The following is a 24,305-nucleotide window of genomic DNA, read 5'->3' on the forward strand; positions in this document are numbered from 1 at the left end:
ATATCTAAGTATTGGGAGGACAGCTCTTTTAACGTCCAAGAGGTGGAGAGAGCGTTCCTTCTCGTTGTTGTAATTCTGGCAGAAAGCCGGTAGTACAATTTCTTGACTCCGGTGGAAGTCTGTAACCACTTTGGGAAGAAAGGCTGGATTTAATTTTAAGACGATGCAGTCTTGCTGGATCTTCAAATACGGATGCTCTATAGACAAGGCCTGAATCTCCCCTATGTGTCTAGCAGCAGTTATTGCCACTAGAAATAGGGTTTTAAATGTCACTGATATTAAGGGGGCCTGCTCTCGTGGTTTATATGGGTCTTTGCGCAGCTCATTTAGGACCAAGCTAAGATCCCAAGGTGGTATTGAGCTACGGATTGTGGGTCTCATCCGCTGAGTAGCTTTTATGACCCTCAGCACGGTGGCTCAGTGGTTAGCACTGTGGTTAGCACTGCAGCCTTGCAGCGCTGGAGTCCTGGGTTCGTATCCCACCAAGGACAACATCTGCAAGGAGTTTGTATGTTCTCCCCGTGTTTGCGTGGGTTTCCTCCCACACTCCAAAGACATACTGATAGGGAATTTAGATTGTGAGCCCCATCGGGGACAGTGATGATAATGTGTGCAAACTGTAAAGCGCTGCGGAATATGTTAGCGCTATATAGAAAGATTATTATTATTACCCTCACTACCCAGGGATGATTGGCTTATGGGGAAGTTGAAGTATGAGCCTAAGGCTGACCACCTGTACTTTCAGCGTACTAGGCCTTAGTCCTTTGTCAAAGCCTGCCTGGAGAAAGTCGAGAATCTGCGGGATATCTGGACCCCGGACGACTGATACTGGCCCCTCACAGAGAACAGAATGTCTTCCAGATTTTTTGGTATATCGCTGAGGTTACTGGCTTCCTACTATTCTGCATAGTAGATATTACCAAGTTAGAGAGTCCTTTTGATTTTAGGATCTCCACCACAGGATCCAGGCCGATAGTTCATCAGAAACCAGACATGCTACAACTAAGGGTCCTTGAGCTAACAGGTCGCGTCTCGCTGGTAATAGTATCGGGTCTTCCCGTGCCATCCATTTTAGTAAGGAGAACCAGCTTCTTTTGGGCCAGTAAGGATCAATCAATATTACTGATGCTCTGCTTTCCTGGATCTTTCTTAGGACCCTTGGTATAAGAGGGATCGACGGGAAGGCATAAGCGAGCTCCATGTTCCATTCCTGAGCTAAAGCGTCTACTCCTGTTGGGATTGTCTGCCGGGTTGAGCGGAAAAAAATTTTTTTTTTTTTTTTAATTCTTTCATGTGGCAAATAAGTCGATCTCTGGTGTCCCCCAGTGTTGGGATAGCTGTGTGAAGACCTCCTTGCTTAGTGACCACTCTACAGATTGGATCTCTCTGCTCAGGAAGTCAGCTACCTGATTTCTGGATCCTTTCAGGTGGACTGCTGTAATTGAGGTTACTGTCCGTTCTGCCCAGCAAAAGATTTTGTGCGCTAGGTCTTGAAGGTGATGGTATCTGGGGCCTCCCCTGAAGGAAGGCAACTGTAGTCGAGTTGTCTGAGAAGATCCCGACATTCTGACCCTTCAGTTCTTAATGGCACGTTTTTAGCGACTCCCAGACTGCCCTTAGCTCTCTAATTCGAGGACCGGTTGCATACTGATGGGCCCCATGTCCCCTGGAGGTATCGACCTTCCATGTGAGACCCCCAGCCTGAGACTGGCGTCTGTAGTGATGTTTGTACATGGCAACAGTCTCCAGGGTCTTCCTTTTCCGAGGTGTTGTGCGTTTGTCCACCAGGAAAGAGACTGCTTTCCTTCCTCGGAGAGTCTCATGTTTTTGTCTAGCGATGTTTCTCTGCCGTCCCAGGTCACCAAGACTTCTCTTTGTAGGATTCTTGAGTGGAACTGGCTCCATTATACACTGGAGATGCATGAAGTCATGAGACCCGGGACTCTCATAGCTTTCCTTATGGAGATGTACTTGCATCCCTGGACCCACTGGACCTCTTGCGCGATTGCCTGCTGTTTGTGCAGGGGAAGGAAGGAACACTTTCCTAGAGTTCAGTATGACTCCGAGAAACATCTCTCTTTCTGGTCTTAGGCTGGACTTCTTCCAATTTATTACCCAACCTAGGCTCTGTAGGACCAATATGGTGGATGTAAGGTCTTGCTCCATTTGTTGTGGAGAGTCTGCCACTAGCAGCAGGTCGTCCAAGAACGGTATGTTAAGGGTATTTCTTTTCCTTAGATGTAGCAGAGATCATGGCCCGAGTTTTGTAAAGATCTGGGGTGCCGAGGCGAGTCAGAATGGCAAGCAACGGAACTGGTAATGTTGTATTTTCCCGTGATCTGAGGAATTTTTGGTGAGATATGTGGATGGGCACATAATAGGCACGTTTTAAATCTAGGGTGAACATGACAGTTTTTTTTTATTAATGGTAGGACTGCTTTCAGAGATTCCATCTTGAATCTGTTGTAGGTCACCCACAGATTTAACAACTTTAGATTATGGTCCGGTATTCTCCTCCTGGTTTTTTTTTTATGGAGAATAATGTTGAATAGTGACCCTGAAATCTGAGCATGGGGAACGCGGGTTATGGCCCCTATCTCTATCAGATCCTGTACATCCTTTAAAAGTCTTTGGTGGGTCACCTGAGACTGGGTTACACAATGTCCTGGGCGGTCGCTCGGTGAACTCTATTTTGTAACCTTCTGCGACCGTATTCCGAACCCACGGGTTTTGGGTAATATCCTTCCAGATGTTTTGGAAGTAATGGAGTCTCCCTTCTATCTTCCTGGCGTCATTCTCTGGTAGGTCTTGCCTTCTGCTCCTGAGGAGAACTTCCTTTTCCTCCCTTCGGGTAGCTCCACCTGCCAGACTTTCCCTTCCCCCCTATAGTCCTGTCTGGGATGGGAGCGGGTCCTCTGAAAAAAAGGCGTTTGTTTAGGCTTTTCCTCTGGAAAGCCTTTTTTGTCGGAAGCTTTCTCAAGCAGCTCATCTAATACGGGCCCGAAGACGTGGAGCCCAGAGAAGGGTATAGAACACAGTTTGTTCTTCGACTGAGTGTCTCCTGTCCAGGATCTCAGCCACAACGCCCGCCTTGCTGCATTAGATAAGGCATTATTTCTTGCGGCAAAACGGACCGATTCCGCCGAGGCGTCCGCCATGAAGACGGTAGCCATTCTCAGGAGGTATAGTGATTTTAGGATCTCCTCTCTGGGGGTTTTGTCTCTAATCTGATCCTCTAGTTCCCCCACCCATAAGCTCATTGATCTGGCTACCGAGGTGGCTGCTGTTAGTTTTCATAACTGGTGCTGAAGGTTCCCAGGCTTTCTTGAGGAGGTCCTCTGATCTCTTATCCATCGGATCTTTTAGGCCAGATGAATCCTCATAGGGGATAGACGTTATCTTTGACACTCTGGCAACAGGTATGTCGATCTTCGGAACTGTCTCCCACACTTGTCTGTTCTGGATCAACAGGAAGACGGTACCTGAAGTCTTTTGGGACTATTAATTTCTTCCCCGATTCTTCCAATATCATCGCTGTTATATGTTTATTAACAGGGAATACTGTATTTCTACGGGCTCTCAGCCCTCCGACCATCTCATCTTGGGTTGTTCGTGGTTCTTTAGAATCTACCTTGATTGTATCTCGGACTGCCTGTAGGAGTACGTCTATCTTCCGCCGAAAAGCGGTATCTCTTCCTTTCTTCCGGGCAAACCTTCGCCGGAGTCAGGATCGGAGTAGTCTGACACTTCTCCTTCCTCCGAACTCCGTTCCAGCTCCCATCTGGGCCTCTTAGGGCGCGGGATTGTGCCGTTACCAGTGCTGCGACTGTGGACTGCACCTTCTCTCGTATTACAGATCTCATATTGTCCAGGAGAGAGGACTGTTCTTGTCTTAGGAATTCTGATATACAGGCCTCACATAACTTTTTTGTATGTCCTGACAGGAGCTTGGCCGAGCATAGGGGGCATTTGCTAGGTTTTTTCCTGGTGGTAGAGGTGGACTGCTTAGGTGCCTCTTTGGCCTGCAAAATATATAGGAAAGAGGGTCCAGTGTGTCTGTGTATGGAGACCTGTAAGGAACCCTACTACCCCTTTACTCACATGGTCCGGATCTGGCTCTAGGGACTGGACGTCTAGATGGCTACCACCTTCCATCTCTTCTGAGTCAGTGTGTCTTAAGTAGTCGCCTTACCCAGCTTCAAGACATCTGATTCGTCCTCCTTCCGAGCCCAGCTGCTGCTGATGACCTGCTGCACATCCTTCGGTGCGCGGATCTGTGCGGCTCTGTTATCCACCCTTTACTGACGCCCCTCCATGTACAGGGCGCGCCAGGATCCCTGCGACAGCGGCCCTGTGGGGTACCTTGTCTGCCCAGGCTGCGTTGCGCTGGGCGCCGCTATGTTTTCTGGCACCGCCCCCGGAAGTAGTCACCTGCACGCCCCCGATGATGCGGCGCGCCGGAAATCCGGGACCTGAGGCGCCGGCATCCTGCAGCCAGAAGCAGCAGCTGCTGTGGCGCCGAGCCCTCTGAGGGGTTGCGCGCCGACGGGGAGCAGCCAGCTTGATCCCAGCACTGAGGGACCTCCAGCAGTCTCAGCGCTGCTGCGGTGGGGATCACCACCGGAAAACCCTTTGAGAGGGCACCGCTCCCAGTAGCTCTTGCTACCGGGTCCCGACGTCTCATGCTGGCCTCACAGGTACACGCACCGTTGCGCTCCTCTGAGCCTGTCCCTGATAGGGACAGGAAAAACACTGAAGGGTGTTGGTGAATAGGGGCTATTTAACCTCTTTGTGTTCCTGTCCCTATCAAGGATAAGGACAACCTTCTGGTGGTGCTGTTAGGAGGGGCGTCCTGGAAAACGGCAATCCGCAAATACGGTGTACCGCAAAAACAAGCTACCGTTTTTGCGGTATCATTGTTTTAAATGGAGGCCGTGAAAAATATAGTGCCCCATATACAAGGCCCCACATATACGGCCTCATGGCGATACGGCACACAGCGCGCCAATGTGTTTTTGCAGCCCCATAGAAATCTATTGGAGCAGCAAAAACATGGCAAGTGTAAAAGAATCCTTACATTACATACTTTGCGTCTACATGAGTATGAAGTCCATTGCTATACTGGGCATTGCACAGTGCCACATTAAGTACTAGTCTCCATACAAAATGCATTTCATACTCCTGTGGGACATGTTACAAACATTTAACCTGCAAACCAATATAGGAGACACCGTTACTTGGCATTTCCATAGAAAAAATGAGGCCCATGTTTATTTCTATAATGGAAGATACGTACCATCATAATGGTATGTTCACACAGTGGAATTGCTGACCATTTACTGACAAAATATTCTCCGAGGAATACAGTGGCAGGAAGGTTGAGATAATCTGCACAATTTAATCTGCACAAAGTAACTCGTTTCAGATTTTAAAAAAAATCTGCACCCATGTTCGATATTGTTGCAGATTTTAAAGAACCACTTCAGCATTTAAAAAAAAACAAAAAAAAACAAAAAAAAAACAAAAAAAAAAAACACACACTTAACACTGCCCTTCAGGCAACAGCCAAAAACCAGAGTGGAGTGGGAGAAGAAATCTTAGTACACTCAGCCTCCCGGTACGTCTCATCTCATGAGTACAAAGGCCAAAGCGGCCCTGTTGGGGAGCACCAAAGTAGATGTTTTATCATAATCATCCAATAAAAATAGTGTAATTGTTTTGGAACTGGTGTGGATTCTTCAGAGTTGCTGAAGCACAACAGGGAAAAATTAGGCCAAGATGTTGCACTATTTGTAGCTTAAAAATAAGAGGCCGTTCTCTCCTAAGTATAAGGAAGTGATCCCCTGCAGGATCATAGAGCAGCTGAATAAAGCCCCTAGTAGCAGTCAGAGGTGAGATGAGTTATGAATTAGGTGGACGCACAATGGATTATATTTAGATACGACATCACTGAGAATGAGAAAAATGGCCCCGCTGTGGATTCATACTACTTCTACCTTAATGCCAAGTGCAACCAATCGCAAGAAAAATGCTATTAAAAGATGCAGAGAACAAGTATTGCTATAGCAACCAAAACATGCAAAGATTAACCAGTCGTGTTCTGGGACACTGGAACCGGGTAAATGCCATGCTGGTGTCATTTATAGGGAATCAGGAAAACTAGTGAATCATTTCTCAGCTCATTCAGAAGTGATGTGGATGGACACACATGGGCCACTGCTGAGTAACAGACAGCTGGCGGATGACAGCACTGGATGGGTGGGCATCATGTAGCCATGAAAGAGAAATCTATAGCTGTGTAGGCCAAGCCTTATAGCTGCCCAAAGGCCATGCGTTTGGCTGACATAAGGTGTAAGGGTGTTCCCTTACATTGTGCCAGTGATATCTGCAGCATTTGCCCCAAAGACATGTCTGGCAATGATACATTCCCCTCTCTGAAATATACACAGTCCTTCTACAGGGAGAGTAGGGCAGGTAGCTGTCAGCTCAACGCATGTACGTCCAGCTTCATACTAGCAAGATATTTAATATACAGGTTTAGGAACTTTAATAATAGTACATTTATGTAAGGTTCAGCTCTGATTGACATCTGTGAAAACACCACAAAACATCCCTCCTCATTTACACTTTGGTGTTCAAACATCACCTGCTACTAAAACGGGCCAGTTATCCAGGAGCCAGGTTGCACACTCGGTCGGCTGACAACTACTCTTCCCAAAACCCCCATACACATTAATACAGAGTAGCAGATATGCAAGCATGTGTTTGGAAATCAGAGAAAGCCCAAGGACAACTGGTGGTGGCTTATCTCCCTTGAGAACAAAGGGTCAGGCATGTTGAAATTCAATATGCCCAATTCTTTCTTTCCCCAACACAGGCTTAAGGTACTGTCACACTAAGCGATATCGCTAGCAATATCGCTATAACTTGTGACGTGCTAGCGATATCGCTGTGTCTGATACTTACCTAAAACCCGCTCCCCTGCTGGTTATCGCTGATCACGCGAGAACGTCCAGGACTGTTTCTCGTCGTCAGCTTCCTGCGGCGCTTCCTGCTGTGACGACGAGCGACGCGTGGACGCGGGCGGGAGGACGCAGGATCGTCTAGTGTGACCGGTAAATAGCGACCCCCGTCCCCAGCGATGTCGCTGGTGAGATCTGCCTGTGTGGCAGCTCACTAGCGACCACTTAGCGATGCACCAGCGATCCTGACCGCGTCATATCTCTGGTCGGGATCGCTGGTACATCGCTAAGTGTGACAGTACCTTTAACATAAAATACTGTACATCTTAATCAGAGGATTGACTGACCTACACATGCAATGTTCAGGGCAAATGTTGATATCTCACATACGTCTAATGTCACCTTTCAATATGCATATGAAGCATTAAATATAGTAACTTTCTGTTCCTATTAAAATGAAATAACCTTTTAATACAAGATTAGTAGTGAGGCATGTGCTGGGGTCCAAACAATGTGAGGAACAAAAAGGTCCACGGTCAAGTCTGTACCCCCTGCCACTATCTTCCATTTCTATGAGCCATATTCCAGTGGTTCGGTGCCAAATGCTTCAGGTCAGAACACCTGGGCCATATGGTGACACTATGCCACCAAATATGGTCCTACATTGACTGTCCCCTGGTCTCAGGGGTTGTACTCCATCACATCCTAAAAAAAAAATTCTGACAATAAAGTCCTATACATTTCAGCTACCATTCAGTGCACACCCCTTGCAGTATGGCCTATACGGGAGAGGTACGACTCCAACATGGCAGTCAGCAAGGAAGGGTTTTTGAAAGGTAAAAATGTATAGCCATGATAACACAAACCAAACGTGTTAATTATCTATGTACTAATATCTATCCCTAAAGGGAATGTGTGATGGATTTCGTTTATCATAGCTGTGCCATTACCAAAACATCTGTGCAGATCTCCGTCAGCTCTGCCTCAATCTTCTCACGATATTCACGTGCCATCTGCTGCTTTTTATCATTTCCTTCAGTCTTCGTCTCGATGCTGGAGACAACACGCCAAGAGGACCGACGGGCACCTACAACGTTTTTGTAGGCAACAGAGAGTAGGTTCCTCTCCTCGTTCGAGAGCTCGCTTCCCTGCTCAGTCACAGCTTTCATGGCAGCAGCCATGTCGTCGTAGCGCTCGGCCTGCTCAGCCAGCTTGGCCTTCTGTACCATTTCACTCTTGTCCATGATGAAATCTAGAGAGACAAAAGTGGGACAATTAATGCATGTTCTATGGGACAGGAGATGGTGGCAGTGACAAGTTAGAAATTAGGCGAGTGTTAACACTGGTTGCAAGTCGATCTGACAAGTGATGAATCACACAATCATGAAACCACTTCTTTCCACTATGACTTACATGTTACAGTGAGGGTTGGAGAGAGTCACACAATCAAATAGTACAAACTAAGCACAGATTGCAAGCAGGGCAGTCGCTCCTCTAAGCATCTGTTGAATTATGCGTTACGCTAATGTCTTTACGGTCTGTACAAGGCCGTTATATACAGTGTGGGGGAATATGTTAGCACTATAGCCCTTATAGTGACCTAATCTCCTCTTATGCAGAAACAAAAGCTTTACCAAACATGCCATCAAGCTGTGGATACCCTTGGTGTGGCTGAACAGCTCCGTCCACTATTTTTGCATGTCCCGCCTCCTCATTGGCGATTGCCTGAGCTTTCTGTGCAAACAGTGCTTGCTCCAGCCAATCCCGAGCTGTCAATCACCAATGAGGGAGGCGAGACACACAAATCCAGTGGCTGGAATGATGCAATGAGCCTCGGCCACCACAAGGGTGCACCCACACCTCAGTGTTCCAAATGCTGCCTCCATTCTGCAGAAACTTAATAGAACGATTTACTCTTATTTCATAAATCAATAGTGCACGTGAAAATAAGTAACTTTGTAATATCTTAGAGAAATTATTTTTTATTATGCTAGAATTGATCCGTCATTATCAAAATTCTGAGGTGAAATCTGTATTCAGTGAAGATAGTCTGTCCCATTACTGAGAGTGGAGATGACAGGTGCTGCTGATGAGATTCTATGTATATGGAAGGAGCCAGAGCTCCTCCCCCTCCTATGTGCACACACTTACTGTATCAGTAGCAGCTGCCATCTCCTCTCTCAGTAATGGGACAGACAATCTTCACTGAATACAGAATTGACCTCAGAATTTGATAATTCTGATAATGAATCAATTTTGGCAGAGAAAAAAAAAATGTCCATGTGTTTTATTGATTAAATAATACTCTAACCCCTTACTGCCAATTGACGGAATAGTATGTCAGCGGTCAGACTCCCCTGCTTTGAGGTGGGCTCCGGTGGTGAGTCCACTTCAAAGCCACAACATGTTAGCTGTTTTAAACAGCTGACATGTGCCTGCAATACGCAGAAGCAGAATCGCGATCCGCCCGCGCTTATTAAGTAGTTAAATGCCACTGTCAAACTGACAACGGGCATTTAAATGCACTTCCGGACGCCGGTCCAGAAATACGCACAGCAACGACCCCCGTCACATGATCAGGGGTCATCGCTGCGTTGCCATCACAACCAGAGGTCTCCCTCAAGACCTCTATGGTGGTTGATGGCAGATTGTTATGAAAGCCTCCCTGTGATCGGCACTCATAGCAATGCTGTAATTCAGCTACATAGAAGCGTTCTGAGCATCACCTCTATGTAGCAGAGCCGACTGCGCTATGGCATCTTCTAGCCTCCTATGGAGGCTATTGAAGCATGCCAAAAGTAAAAAAAAAAAAGTTTTAAAAATAAAAAAAACTTAAGTTCAAATCACCCCCCTTTGGTATTGCTGCGTTCAGAATCGCCCGATCAAAAAAAACAACAAAAAAAATTAACCTGATCGCTAAACGGCATAGCGAGAAAAAAAATCAAAGCGCCAGAATTACGATTTATGGTCGCCGCGACATTGCATTAAATGCAATAACAGGCGATCAAAAGAACGTATCTGCACTTAAATGGTATGATTAAAAACATCTCGGAAAATGGCGCAGGTTTTTTTTTTTCTTAAAGCAAACTTTGGAATTTTTTTTCACCACTTAGATAAAAGAGAACCAAGACATGTTTGGTGTCTATGAACTCAATGATCTGGAGAATCATAATGACAGGTCAGTTTTAGCATTTAGTGAACCTAGCAAAAAAAAAAAAAAAAAAAAAAACACAATTGTGGGATTGCACTTTTTTTGGCAATTTCAAAACATTTGGAATTTTTTTCCCCCGTTTTCGAGTACATGAAATGGTAAAACCAATGATGTCGTTCAAAAGCACAACTCGTCCCGCAAAAAAAAAGCCCTTAGGCTGGTTTCACATTTGCGTTTTTTAGCGCTGGAAAAAAACGCTAACCTGCGCATGCGTTTTTTCCCCTATATTTAACATGGGTGCGCATACCTGCGCGCTTGTAAGCGCATGTATGCGATTTTCATGCGCTGCGTTTTTTTGGGGTGTGCGATTGGATTTTCCAGACGCATCATGTTGCATTTTTTGGCCCTGCAAAAAAGCGCATGCGCACATATGCGCACGTTTTGCGCTAAAAATGGCCATTATAGCCTATGGATGCGCATATGTGCGCACTGGCATGCTCATGTAAGCGTTTTTTTGCATATGCGTTTTTTTTTTTTAACCATGGAATTTAGGGGTTTGGGTTAGAGTTAGGGTTAGTTAAGGGGGTTTAGGGTTAGGGTCAGGGTCAGGGTTAGGGTTGGGTTTTGGGTCAGGGTTAGGGTTAAGTATGGTTTGGTTAAGGGTTAGGGTCAGGGTTAGGGTCAGGATTAGGGTTAAGTATGGTTTTGTTAAGGGTTAGGGTCAGGGTTAGGGTCAAGTATGGTTTTGTTAAGGGTTAGGGTCAGGGTTAGGGTTAAGTATGGTTTGGTTAAGGGTTAGGGTCAGGGTTAGGGTTAGGGTTAAGTATGGTTTTGTTAAGGGTTAGGGTCAGGGTTAGGGTCAGGATTAGGGTTAAGTATGGTTTTGTTAAGGGTTAGGGTCAGGGTTAGGGTTAAGTATGGTTTGGTTAAGGGTTAGGGTCAGGGTTAGGGTTAAGTATGGTTTTGTTAAGGGTCAGGGTTAGGGTTTAGGGTTTGGGTTAGGGTTAAGTATGATTTGGTTAAGGGTTAGGGTCAGGGTTAGGGTCAGGGTTAGTAAAGTCATGGTTTGGGTAGTGTGAGGGGCCACCTAAAAATGTTGGAAAAAACGCAAACGCGGTAAAAACGCACTAAAAACGCATACAAACGCTTAAAAACGCTGCGTTTTTTTCATGCATGCTCATAAAAATGCTTGAAAAAAATCGCAGCAGTTGTATGCTTTTGTATGCGTTTTTTCAATGCGTTTTTTTGCGGGAAAAACGCGCTGCAAAAAAAAGCAAGTGTGAAACTAGCCTTACATGGCCATATTGACGGAAAAATAAAATTATGGCTCTGGAAAGAAGGGGAGCGAAAAACAAACTCGAAAAAAGCTTGGGTCATGAAGGGGTTGGCCGGTCTTGAGCTACAATCTACAACCACTAGAAACTAGCTATCCCTATGTCAGTGGTTATAACCATAGATAACAGAGGTCCTGCAATGTTTTGTGTTGCGAGTTCATTCTCACCAGTTGTGAGTTCCCCTTCTGGACTCCCTCTGGTGGTGACGGGAGGTGGTGCGGCTGGTTTGATCGGTGGAGATCTGCCACCTGAGAATGAGGATGACAATTGGATCTCAGGATTCTCAGATTGGATATAAGACAGCCGACGCCCTATTCAGTTGCTGGTGATTCCTTCTGGCTTGTCAGCTCTGTTCCAGTCATCTAAAGCTAAGTTTTTCTGCTAATGTTCACACTTGATTTTGTTGGTCTATTCAGTTTTTTGTGTGGTCTGCCAGCCCCGGCTGGGGGCTGAGATGAATTTCCACTCTTATTTTTCAGTATTTTGCCAATTGGCTTTTTGTCCCTTACTAGTTCAGTCTCTTTTTGCTCTGTCTCAGAATATTCCAGAGTGCTGATATAGTGGGAGAAGTCTAGTGACTTCAGGGTTAATTTTGCTATCAGAAGTGTTGGACATTATTTTTGTAGGGTTTTTTGCAGGTTGCAGACAGTGACTTGCCTTTCCTGTCTAGTTAGTTTGGGCCCCATCATTTGCTCAGCCTATTTTCCTGCCTGTGTTTGTGCCTTCATCTTGTTTCACCGTCAATACATGTGTGGGGGCTATCTATTGCTTTGGGGGTCTGCTCTGGGGCAGTTAGTTTTCCCTTTTCTTGCTTTAGGCTTATGTAGTCCTCCGGTCGTGACGAGGCGTCTAGGAACATCGTAGGCACGCTCCACGGCTACTGCTAGTTGTGTGGTAAGATCAGGGATCTGCATAGTTACCGAATTCTCTGGTTTTCTGTGGCTTAGCTTGTTTTTTTTTTCTCCTCGGTGACCCATTCATAACAGTTTTGCATATGAGGAAAGAAACATGGCGGTATTTGCTATTATTACATCTACTACATATTGAGATAGAAACCTGGTCGTATAGGGTTATTCCTGAGTGTTTGAGGCACGTTACAGAAATTTCACTGGGTTTTCAGTGCATGAGTTAAGAAAAAAAACGACGTAATTTACATAGAAGTAGCTCAAGGGTTCTGTACTTCCCCATGGAGCTGTTCTTTAACGCTGTGTGCCCACGTTGCGTTTTTAAGCATTTTGGATGCGTTTTTCAGGGTCAAACCACATCAAAAACGCTTAAAAGAAGCATCCCATTCATTTTAATGTATTTTGGCCTTTTTGTGCCAATGGATGCGTTTTTTACCGCTAAGGAAACACTTAGCGGTAAAAAAAACACAGCATGTTCATTAATTTCCGCTTAGGTCTGCGTTTTTGGCTATTTCCTATAGTACAAAAGACGTGCGGCAAAAAACGCATCAAAACGCACAGTTTTTGCGCAAAAACCATGTGGAAAAAACGCGCGTTTTCTGGGAAGGAAACTAGTTTCCTGAGCGTTCAAAAACGCTACTCAGGGCTGTGGAGTTGAAAAATAAATGATGGTCCAACTAAACACAAACCGGATGGAATAGCATGCTGCTGCAAGATGCTGTGGTAGCCATGCTGGTTCAGTATGCCTTCAATTTTGAATAAATCCCCAACAGTGTCACCAGCAAAGCACCCCCACACCATCACACCTCCTCCATGCTTCACGGTGGGAACCAGGCATGTAGAATCCATCAGTTCACCTTTTCTGCGTCGCACAAAGACACAGTGGTTGGAACCAAAGATCTCAAATTTGGACTCATCAGACCAAAGCACAGATTTCCACTGGTCTAATGTCCATTCCTTGTGTTCTCTAGCCCAAGCAAGTCTCTTCTGCTTGTGGCCTGTCCTTAGCAGTGGTTTCCTAGCAGCTATTTTACCATGAAGGCCTGCTGCACAAAGTCTCCTCTTAACAGTTGTTGTAGAGATGTGTCTGCTGCTAGAACGGTGTGTGGCATTGACCTGGTCTCTATTCTGAGCTGCTATTAACCTGCAATTTCTGAGGCTGGTGACTAGGATGAACTTATCCTCCGCAGCAGAGGTGACTCTTGGTCTTCCTTTCCTGGGGCACTCCTCATGTGAGCCTGTTTCTTTGTAGCGCTTGATGTTTTTTGCCAATGCACTTGGGGACACTTTCAAAGTTTTCCCAATTTTTCGGACTGACTAACCTTCATTTCTTAAAGTAATGATGGCCACTCGTTTTTCTTTACTCAGCTGCTTTTTTCTTGCCATAATACAAATTCTAACAGTCTATTCAGTAGGACTATCACTTGTGTATCCACCATATTTCTGCACAACACAACTGATGCTCCCAACCTCATTTATAAGGCAAGAAATCCCACTTATTAAACCTGACAGGGCACACCTGTGAAGTGAAAGCCATTTCCAGTGACTACCTCTTGAAGCTCATCAAGAGAATGCCAAGAGTGTGCAAAGCAGAAATCAAAGCAAAAGGTGGCTACTTTGAAGAACCTAGAATATAAGATACAGTATTTTCAGTTGTTTCACACTTTTTTGTTAATTATATAATTCCACATGTGTTAATTCATAGTTTTGATGCCTTCAGAGGGAATCTACAATTTTCATAGTCATGAAAATAAGGAAAACGCTTTGATTGAGAAGGTGTGTCCAAACTTTTGGTCTGTACTGTGTGTGTGTAAAAAAATATATATATATATATATATATATATATATATATATATATATATATATATAAAATTTTACACACACAGTACAGACCAAAAGTTTGGACACACCTTCTCAAAGCGTTTTCCTTATTTTCATGACTATGAAAATTGTAGATTCCCTCTGAAGGCATCAAAAAAAAAAAAAAAATTATATATATATATATATATATATATATATATATATATATATATATATATATATATATATATATACATACATACATACACACACATACATACACACACACACACTATGACTTATATCGGCTAAGATAAAGCCTAGATTCTCAGACTACATTCACACTATGGGCGCAGCCAGGATCAAACCTGGGGGGGCAGAACCTCATACTGTTCAGCAGAATTTCATACTGCACACCTCAACTGCTGCAGAACCTCATACTTCACACCCCTACACTTGAAAATAAAGCCTGCACCTTAAGATGTGGTGATGAATGCAGTCTATGTATTCCAACTATCAGTTGATGTTATTGAAGACGAGCAATGCCTGTCCTGGGCGTCCTTTTGGGCAGCTATGAGTGTACCTGACTGGTGCAAAAAAAAAAAAAAAAAAAAAAAAAAAAAAAGGAGTGTTAGTCTGTGTGCTATCCGACTTTCACTCTTTGGTACAGATATGATATGGATAGACAGATATGGATAAATGGATATATAGATAGAGCAGATTTCTAATCTGCTCTTGCTATTGAAAACATTATCTATGAGCTCAAAAACCTTTCAGGTGATGCGGTTTTTTAAAAAGATGAGCTGCTTTTGCAACTGAAAAACGTATCCTCAAAAAAATGCAGGAAAAACGCTGTGTGTGAATGTAGCCTTAGATCAGGAATAGAACCGTCATTTATAGGACATTTCATAACTTTCCCAAATTCCTATGAAAAAATTCAGCATATTCTGCATTGAACTACTGTACCCAATTTATTGTATATTTTAGGAGTCGGAGTCGGTCCATTTTATACCGACTCCACCAAAATGAGCACCGACTCCACAGCCCTGCTGACCACTGTCCCTTTATGAGGTTATAACTCTGGAACGCTTTAATGGATCCTGCTACTTCCTACTTGTACTTCATGTTAGCGGTAAAATTTCTTCGATAAGTCTTGTGTTTTTTTTATGAAAAAAAGGAAATGTGGCGAAAATTTTTAAAATTTTGCAATTTTAACATTTTACATTTTTATGCCCTTAATCAGAGAGATGTTATTTAAGAAATTTTTGTGACACATTTCCCACATGTCTACTTTACATCAGCACAGTTTTGGAAGCAAAAATTTTTTTTGTTAGGAAGTTATAAGGGTTAAAAGTTGACCAGCGATTTCTCATTTTTACAACAAAATTTACAAAGCCATTTTTTTTTTTTTTTTTTGGGACCACATCATATTTAAAGTCATTTTGAGGGGTGTACATGACAGAAAATACCCAAAAGTGGCACCATTCTAAAAACTAGACCCCTCAAGGTGCTCAAAACCACATTCAAGAAATTAACCCTTTAAGTGCTTCACAGGAACATTTAACTTTTTTTTTGCAAAAAAAATTACTTCAGAACCAATTTTTTTTTATTTTCACAAGTGTTAAGAGAAAATCAACCACAAAATTTGTTGTACATTTTCTCCTGAATACGCCGATACCGCATATGTGGGGGGTAAACCACTTTTTCAGCACACGGCAGAGCTCGCAAGGGATGGAGCGCTGTTTCTTTTTCAACGCATAATTGGCTGGAATTGAGATCGGATGCCATGTTGCGTTCGGAGAGCCCTTAATGTGCCTAAACAGTGGAAAACTCCAACAAGTGACACCCATTTTGGAAACTAGACCCCCCCTCCCAAGGAAATTATCTAGATGTGTGGTGAGCACTTTGAACCTTCAAGCGCTTCACAGAAGTTTATAAACGCAGAGCCGTGAAAATAAAAAGTCTTATTTCCACAAAAGTGATTTTTTAGACCAATTTTTAGACCCCCAAAGTTGGTAAATAGTGGAAACCCCTCAATTCTTGCTACACCCCTAACCTTAATCCCACCCCTAACCTTAATCCCAATGGAAAACTGAAAAAAAAAAAAAAAATATTTTCTTTATTTCGTTATGTTGGCCTAACTAAATAAAGTTTAAACGTGATAAACGGGGGGAGGTTATGTACTATTTTGTTTATTTTATCAAAATGAATGAATGGAATCTGCCAGCTGGAGCCGGCAGACTCCCGCCATTTTCCCCGGATCCAAGATGGCGGCGCCCACCGGAGAACGCCGGCGGGACAGGACCACCGGGAGGGGACAGAGGACCACGGAAAGGTACCGAGGGGGGGGGGGGGGGGGGAAAATCGGGGACCCTCTTTCTCTCTCCTCTGATGTGCGATCACATCAGAGGAAAGAGAAATTAAATGTAAAATCGCGGCTTTTTTGCCGTTGCCGTTATAAGGTTAATAATGGCGATCGCAAAAGCGGGGTCGGGGGAAAAAAAAAAAAAAAAACCCGACAGATTCATGTTCTCTGGGGTCTCGGCTACCCCGGCAGCCGAGACCCCGGAGAAAATCCGACAGGGGGGCGCTATTCACTTTCTCCACAGCGCCGTGAATTAGCGGCGCTGTGGTTTTAGTACAGATAAATACCGCCGTTAAAAGGCGTATCGGCGGTCGCTAAGGGGTTAACCTAACCACATTGTCAAATAGGGGACTCTGCCCCTATAGAAATCATACCTTTGGTGTAACAACCATTGTTTTTGATGTATATAGAAAGCAGATTGTGCAACTTGCCAGTGAGGGCGCTTGGCGCATCCTTGGTGTGGCCAAGTGCTCAGTGCACCATCCCTACCCTTAATTACTATGCTCCGCCACCTCCCTCTACTTAGATTGACAGGCTGATATAGAATGCAGCCACAACAGAGAGCAAAAGGTCTTCCCTTCTCGAGCATTAACATCGAGTAGCCAGAGACCCAGGCTGGATTTTCAAGCAGCACTCACCTTGGTCACATGACCGCTGTCAATCTTCACAGATGTAGTCTGAAAAGCATGGTAATTGAGGGGCGTTACGGTGCACTGAGCGCTCGTGGCCACACCAAGAGTGCACCCAACACCCTCATTTGCACATCAAATGTATGATTTTTATAATGGTCAAGTCTCCTATTTGACTACATGGTTAATGTAAAGTGTGTTTTTTGAGGTGACCGACTCCATCAAACAGGTTTGTTTTTTGCAGTGGTTGCGCAATCACAGTAAATGTTGCTATGCAACATTGCGATCTTTATGTCATTGTGACAAACGGCATCTAACTTGTGTGTATAGAGGACTTCCCCAACATGTGTGTTAGGAACCATTTGGCACATTGCATTTCACAGCCCAATCCTTACCATTTTTAGGGGGTATAAGCCCCAATGTCCTGCGGAGGCTTACTCTGATGAAAACACATGAACATTCGGCCAAGTTGAGCATACATGTATATGGGGAAGGCGGAGATCTGGAGGAACAGCCACCGCCCTAAGGAGTGTCTGGTAGCCAGCAACCTAAGGTTTATGGACAAGTTGATAACTTGGCTAACAGATTTACTGCAAATCATGCCAAAAGCAGCGTGGTCCACAACGAAAATTATATTATACTGAAGTGTGCCTTTCATACTACATAGTAGCAAGATGTTATCCATAATGTAAAGTGTCTCCAATCCAGACACCAAGATGCAAAATTCATCGGTTTCTGCCAGAACACTAGCAAAATAACAAATGACATTTTGCAAATTAAAAAAAAAAAAAAAAAAAATGCAGCTTAACGTAATTTACACCAAAAGTGGAATAAGTTACAAAAGAAAAGCAGTAGAGTCCCTGGACTTGGGTACATTTCTTACACTGGTGCACACCCTCTTAATGAATTTGGCACATCTTGCTCCGGCAGACTTTTCAGTAAGGAATGGAGCTTTGTATAGGGCCGAAACATTCCTACTGTTTGTGTATAATCACTATATGCTACCACTGCCTCTGTCAGATTGGCACCCCCTTTTTCCTCTCCTAAATGGCGGCATGAGGAGCACTATGGAAAGTCTGAGCCAGGCCTCCCATAGCTTTATACTGGGGTGTGATGGACTGGCATCCATTATAAAGCCACGTCCTGCGGCAGCGGAGTGGTCAGGCTTTCCACAGCATTTGTCAATCCCTTGGTAGATATTCTGGGAGAAGACAGCACTGATCTGACAGAGGAAGCATAATGGAGGACATTCAGTAAGGCGGCTACACATTAGTAATCTATAGCCATATTTAATGTAGGTGTTTAGGGTTGCTTTAATGTGTAAGGAGCAGCAAGACTCTTCCAACATTTGGCCTTGAAAAAAGAATCAAGTGTTTAAATCCCTATTCCCCCTTTTCACTACAGCAGCAAATGGGCGATCCACACAGTTAGGAGGTGATCTTTTCTCTCAAATTTGGGGATTTCAAAGCAGGCAGGCATTCTTGTCAAGTAAATCTGTCACATTACTAAAAAGGCCATAGCTTCTACATTATGCAGAAAGCTGAAAAGAAAATTACAGGATTTCACCAGCCAGCAGTAAGCTGCCAAGCAGCTTGTGCGACGTATGCTACTGGGGAATGTAAGAGTCCGGTTACAGTTTGTCAGAGCTTAGGAGTCCAGATGATACACTACAGAGCACAGACTGTCGGATCACTACAGGAGACAGGGCGAGTCCAGAAATAAGGACATGGTTGTAATCTGTCTACGGGTATCTACCCATTTTTCAGGGCTGATTTTCATAGTGACATTCTCTTTAATTACAGATTTTCCAAATTATAGCAGATGCTGTAAACCAAAAGAAATGAATCAAAAAGGATTACAATCACAAATGATTAGATTCAGGCAGTACACAAGGCACTAGATTTCCTCTTCATGCCATAAGATAAAAGACAAGTACTTTACAACCTATAGGTTGTGTGCAGGCATCTGATCATTTTAGGCCATAAATTTATATAGTGAGGATGAAGTGTAATGAGTGGCTCTGGCCCTGAGATTATTAAGGGGCCCATTACACATAGCGATATCGCTAGCAATATCGCTGTAACGTCACCGATGTGACGTAGCAACGACATTGCTAGCGATATCGCTACATGTGATACTTACCTCCGACCGGCTCCCCCGCTGCTCATCGCTGGTCGCACGAGAACGTCCTGGATCATTTCTCGTTGGGCGCTTACTGCTGGGCTTCCTGTGGCACCGACGAGCGACACGTGGGCGGGAGGACGTCAGGATCACCGCGTCTGACAGGTAAGTAGCGACCCACGACCCCTGCGATGTCGCTGGTGAGATTTGCCTGTGTGGCAGCTCACTAGCGATGCACCAGCGATCCATATCGTTGTCGGGATCGCTGGTGCATCGCTAAGTGTAACGGTACCCTTACTGGTGACCTGCAGACAACTAGTTATCTGATCACCGCTCCTCAGCATCAGGCACTTGGAGGCCACACATTGGTTGTGGCAATAACTGATGGCACACTGAGGGCTAACATGTGCCACCACTACCAGTCCATGGGCATTTAAACAGACATAGTGATTACAAAACAGCAGCTTCCTTGCTCACCTGATGGGAGGAAAGAATACATTACACGTGTAAAATTTAGTTCTCCAATTAAAGTCAAACTAAAAGGGGGAATCTTATCTTTTTCAGGAGCTCAGTGCTCCCCCCAACCTCCTGCTTGCCGTGGGTGGCCAGGTCAGATTGACAGTTTGGTCCAGTGGCATCCATACACCGCTAACCTGGGAACTAGAAGTGCGCTCCAGGCCAGCACTTACAAAGAACTCGTAAGCACTACATGTTTGGCCATGGCTGCTGGAAAGGAGAGGTGGGCGTTACCCAAGGCAATCAGCCATTAGCAATTAAGTTAAAAATCCCTCTGTTCAGAAGAAAGGAGAGGATTTTTTTTTTTTTTTTTTTTTTAAAAGGGAACCCATTCCACAGATACCGTATATATATTTTGTATTCTTTATTTTTAAAGTGGGAAAGGAACACCATTCAAATTTGTATATATTCTTTAATTTTTATTTTAATTATTAGTCCCATTAGGGGACTTATACATGTCCCAATAGCTTATTCTACATACTAAAATACAATAGTAATGCAGAATATAATGGAATCCAGGTCTCCACGAAGCTCAGTCTGAGTCCGAATGTAACAGGAGTACCAAGATGACAGCATTGGAGGCCTTGAGTTAATCTCCTGACTACCATGATAACCTATGGGTGGCAGCCCACGATCAAGTCACAGGGGGCCTATGGAATCCAGTGTGCATACCACATCAACGCCGCTGCTCCTGTTATACACAAATGCTAGGTAACATAAGCGGTATCAGCAATCAGCTCCTGAACACTACACATGCTGTCACCCAGTGGTGTGACTTGCCTATAGGCAATATTGTAGGTTGATCCTTCATGGAGCAGTTAACCTAAAATAGTGCTTATCAGCCGATACCACTGAAATAAAAAAGCTGCCAGATTCAAAGCTTTTACATCAAACTTGGAGTAAAAAAAAAAAAAAAAAAAAAAAAAAAACTCTAAAAAGTAAAAGTTGGCAATGTGAAACTGCCCTAAAATTTAGCAACTTTTATAGGTTTTACACGATTTTCACCCAACTGTGACAAAGTGGTCGGTGTTGTGGTGGAAGAGGGGGTGGCGACCCCCGAATGTCAAATCTGATGAGTTACAGCATTTGCTACACCAGAAATCTTATGCAAGTATATTTGTTGTGAGGTGCACTTGTCAGACGCTCATGATTCATTAAGAAAAAAGCATCTCTTAATGAATCAGGAGACTTGCACTCCACACTGACCTCATCAAGACAGGTGTGAAGATCACTGGCCTAGATGAATCTGGGCCTTAGTCTTTCAGAGCTAGCTGCATTGTCAACTGCTATGGCCAAATTCGTGCATGATTCTGTTGGGTTCAGATCAGTAGATCCATGGTCAGTCCGGACTTCACAGCCCTCACCAAGACCTAGGTCTAAGGACATCTGAATTCAGCCTGAGAATAAAAGGTGCCTTGATTTTCAAAATCATAAGTTGTCCCGACATATCCACTTCTGGCTTGTGGTCCACATAAAGGAGTTTCCTATGTGGGGCCAGTGCTGCGTATGTAGGGGGCTGGCTGACTGCTCATTTTGTAACGTTAAGACTGTTGTAGAGCGAGAAAGGGGCTGATTCAGCTAATGACTTGAGCGGTCAGCCAGTCCCCTTCACATACAGCAATAGTCACCTGCTGACCCCAAAATAAAATGCTCTCCTGAGTCGAATGCCAGCCGGACAGAGCTACTGGGACTGGTGGCAATACCTGAAGATCATGGCATATTAATATACATTACATACTAATATATTTGCAAGTTTATATTCTAACCACATTTAAAGATACTTTTAGAACAACCTTAATTAAAATCGTTCTGCCATTTTAAGGTGATAAAATGGTGTCATGCAGTTTGGACCTCCCAATGTAAGGAGGTACTTCACTGGTTTATTGGCATCCTATGAAAATGGCTCAAGTGTGTGCTGAGAGAGGGAAATTATAAAGTAAGCCCTTTTTCAGATAGGGATTTTCATCATATCAATCCCTCAATTGTTGGAAGTACTGTCTCATGAGATATTTGGGCATATTGCTACAAAATACCATATATAAGTTTGGTACAGGTTCTAGAGCTGGGATCCATACCCATCTCCTGAAGTGGGCTCGCCCAATACCCTGTCCAAGCTGGTGCCCGTTCTCACCATTCATTTAAGCTGTAAAGTGCTATTAAAAGCAAGTATTAGGAGCAGCAACTACTCAACAGGGCTCAAAATCCCCATAGAAATGAATGGCCACCTCCCCCTCACAGCTGGGACCCCCTTCCTGGGGATAGGTGCCATGTTCCCATAGGTGGGGCACATGTGGCAGAAGTGTAAGGCATAACCCATAAATGTACCTCATGATAGTCTCTTTACAAGAATATCAAGTCATAAGCGGTGAAGTATCACAATTCCCACTGATGAGTCACATCATGCATAGATGGCCCCGAGCTCTCCAGAGATTACTAGCTCGGAGTCTATGCTGTGGCTAATAAGTAGGGAATGGAGTAACACCCATCCCCCTCTATAGGGTATTTGAGGGACTGGATTATTTTACTCACTTATATAGCGCCATTAATCCCACAGCAATTTACACATTATCGCTGCCCCCAATGGGGCTCACAATCTACATTCCCTATCAGTAGGAATGGAGTTCAAACCCCATACATGGGACCCCACCATGGTGGAGCCAGACATTTACATACACCTTCCCAGTTTCCATCTACTCCCTTCTGTGGCTCTATGAAGCCAGAGCTGTCAATCCAATAAGGGAGGAGGGTGGAGATAGCAGGGCCACAAGCGGGTGGGAAGGCATCAATAAATTATAAACCCTGCCATGGTGCACCGAGCGGTGGGATTGGTGTGAACAGTCATTCTGTGCTGCTGAGTCCATCTAAAAAGATTCTATAAATTAGATTTTCAACAGTGTGAAGACCAGAAGTCCTGCAATGCTGGCAGCTGGATCTGCGTTCATGCCACTGTATGCAATGAATAGTACAGGAGATCCCCATAGAGGCCCCGATTCATTACCATGCCCGGCAGGAAACCGCACACTGGGGATGGGAAGCCAGGCCAGCAGGGGTTAATCCTCCCAGGGAGCCACACACGTTGCACATGCGGTAATGGAGGCCGCCGTCCGCACCCCTCGCCGGCAGACATAACAGCACCGCTATGCAGCAGGCGGCCAGGGAGGGCGCGACAGGTGGCTGACACCGCAGATGACGGGGCCTCGGACTGAGACTACGGGGAGCAGGCCGCCACTCTCCCCGCCCATGTATGAAGCGACTCCCCGAGAACCCCGGAAGCCCGTGCCTCGCCCATCCCTCCCCCGTCCCCTACCCTTCAGCGTCCGCACCTGAGAACCGCTGTCCGGTGATAACGTGCCGATAGTAATCCGACCGAGCTCAGCTTCCTCACTGTCCCTTCTGCAGACTCAATGCCGTTCTACTTCCGTTCTGGCCGCCACTTCCGCTTCCTTCAAGCCCCGCCCCACTCCACAACCCGCCTCTCAACAAGGGACCAGCGGCTGCCGGGAGAAGGGGGGGGTGATCTCACTGTCACCATGGTAACCGCGGTGACGTCATCGGGTGCAGCGGCGCGGGAGAGGCGAGGAAGTACGTCTGGGCGGGAAGAGAAGCCTGAGCCTCAGTGTCTATGGTGAAGGCTGTCAGTGTGCTGGATAATGGCGCCTGTGTCACTCCAGACTGCTACCGCTCCTGGCAGTCGTTCAGCGTACTGGACGCCATTTTGAATATTCATTCTCAGTCATTGTGTACTTGTAGAAATAATTAGCCTCAGTGCTTTTGTTATGTTTTTGCAAACTATTTCAGAAAGATTATTCGTCAGCCATGAGCACATAGCCTGGGTCAGATGTGAGGAATAGTCATTGAATAATCCAGTTAGATGAGCTACGCCTCACTGTATGCAGGTGTGAACGAGGGGTAATATTAGCGCAGGAGAGATGGCCAGGGTCAGAAGCTACTCAGAACGATAGACTGGTGGCAGCCATCCGCGTTCAGCTAGCGCCCCATCTGTTACTATCCCATATCATGGTTACACCGCCACACCGTGTATAAGAGGAGCAAGTTCACCCTGGCAGGTGATCAAAATGGCGGGATCTGCAGATACTAAACATGGGGGTCATCCAGGAGCTGTCACATGGCACCCCTATAAGTTCCTAAAACCGGGTGCTGTCTGGCCCAGCCATCCCATTGCCGCCCACCCTCACAAGGGCAGGCCTTAGATATGCGTTCCCTATCTGCCGCCCTATGTGTTCCCTATGTGCCTGCCGCACTATGCGTCTCCTATGGGCTGCACACATGACAGACGGAACCTTTAACAGCATTGTTCACAGAGCCTGATTAGTGTCAGTAGCCACTTCATGATGAGGAGACTTGCCATTGTATTACACAGCCAGTGCCCTTTTTTTAATGATTTGATCTGTGTCCAAAGGCCCCCCTAACACATTAGATGGCTGCCGGCTGAAGGATGCTTCTGCCCGATCATTCAGCCGGCAGCCATCTTGGCGGTCTACCCCATACACAGGAACTCTCC

General features: G+C 45.1%; 1 protein-coding gene across 1 annotated transcript in view; it reads right to left on the minus strand.

The window, feature by feature from the left end:
* The window catches only part of YWHAB (tyrosine 3-monooxygenase/tryptophan 5-monooxygenase activation protein beta), a 39,559-nt gene extending 16,295 nt beyond the window's left edge, over window positions 1-23,264 (minus strand). Inside the window, exons 1-2 of the mRNA XM_073572394.1 lie at window positions 23,107-23,264; window positions 7,913-8,214 (exon numbers count right to left, since the gene is read on the minus strand). Coding sequence (XP_073428495.1) covers window positions 7,913-8,206 — 294 coding nt within the window. The 5' untranslated portion in view covers window positions 8,207-8,214; window positions 23,107-23,264. The remainder of the gene's footprint in view (window positions 1-7,912; window positions 8,215-23,106) is intronic.
* Between the last annotated feature and the right edge of the window lie 1,041 nt (window positions 23,265-24,305).

The sequence above is a fragment of the Dendrobates tinctorius genome, unplaced genomic scaffold (genome assembly GCF_039654945.1).
Source record: "Dendrobates tinctorius isolate UK_male_01 unplaced genomic scaffold, ASM3965494v1 ptg000032l, whole genome shotgun sequence".
Taxonomy (NCBI): Eukaryota; Metazoa; Chordata; class Amphibia; order Anura; family Dendrobatidae; genus Dendrobates; species Dendrobates tinctorius.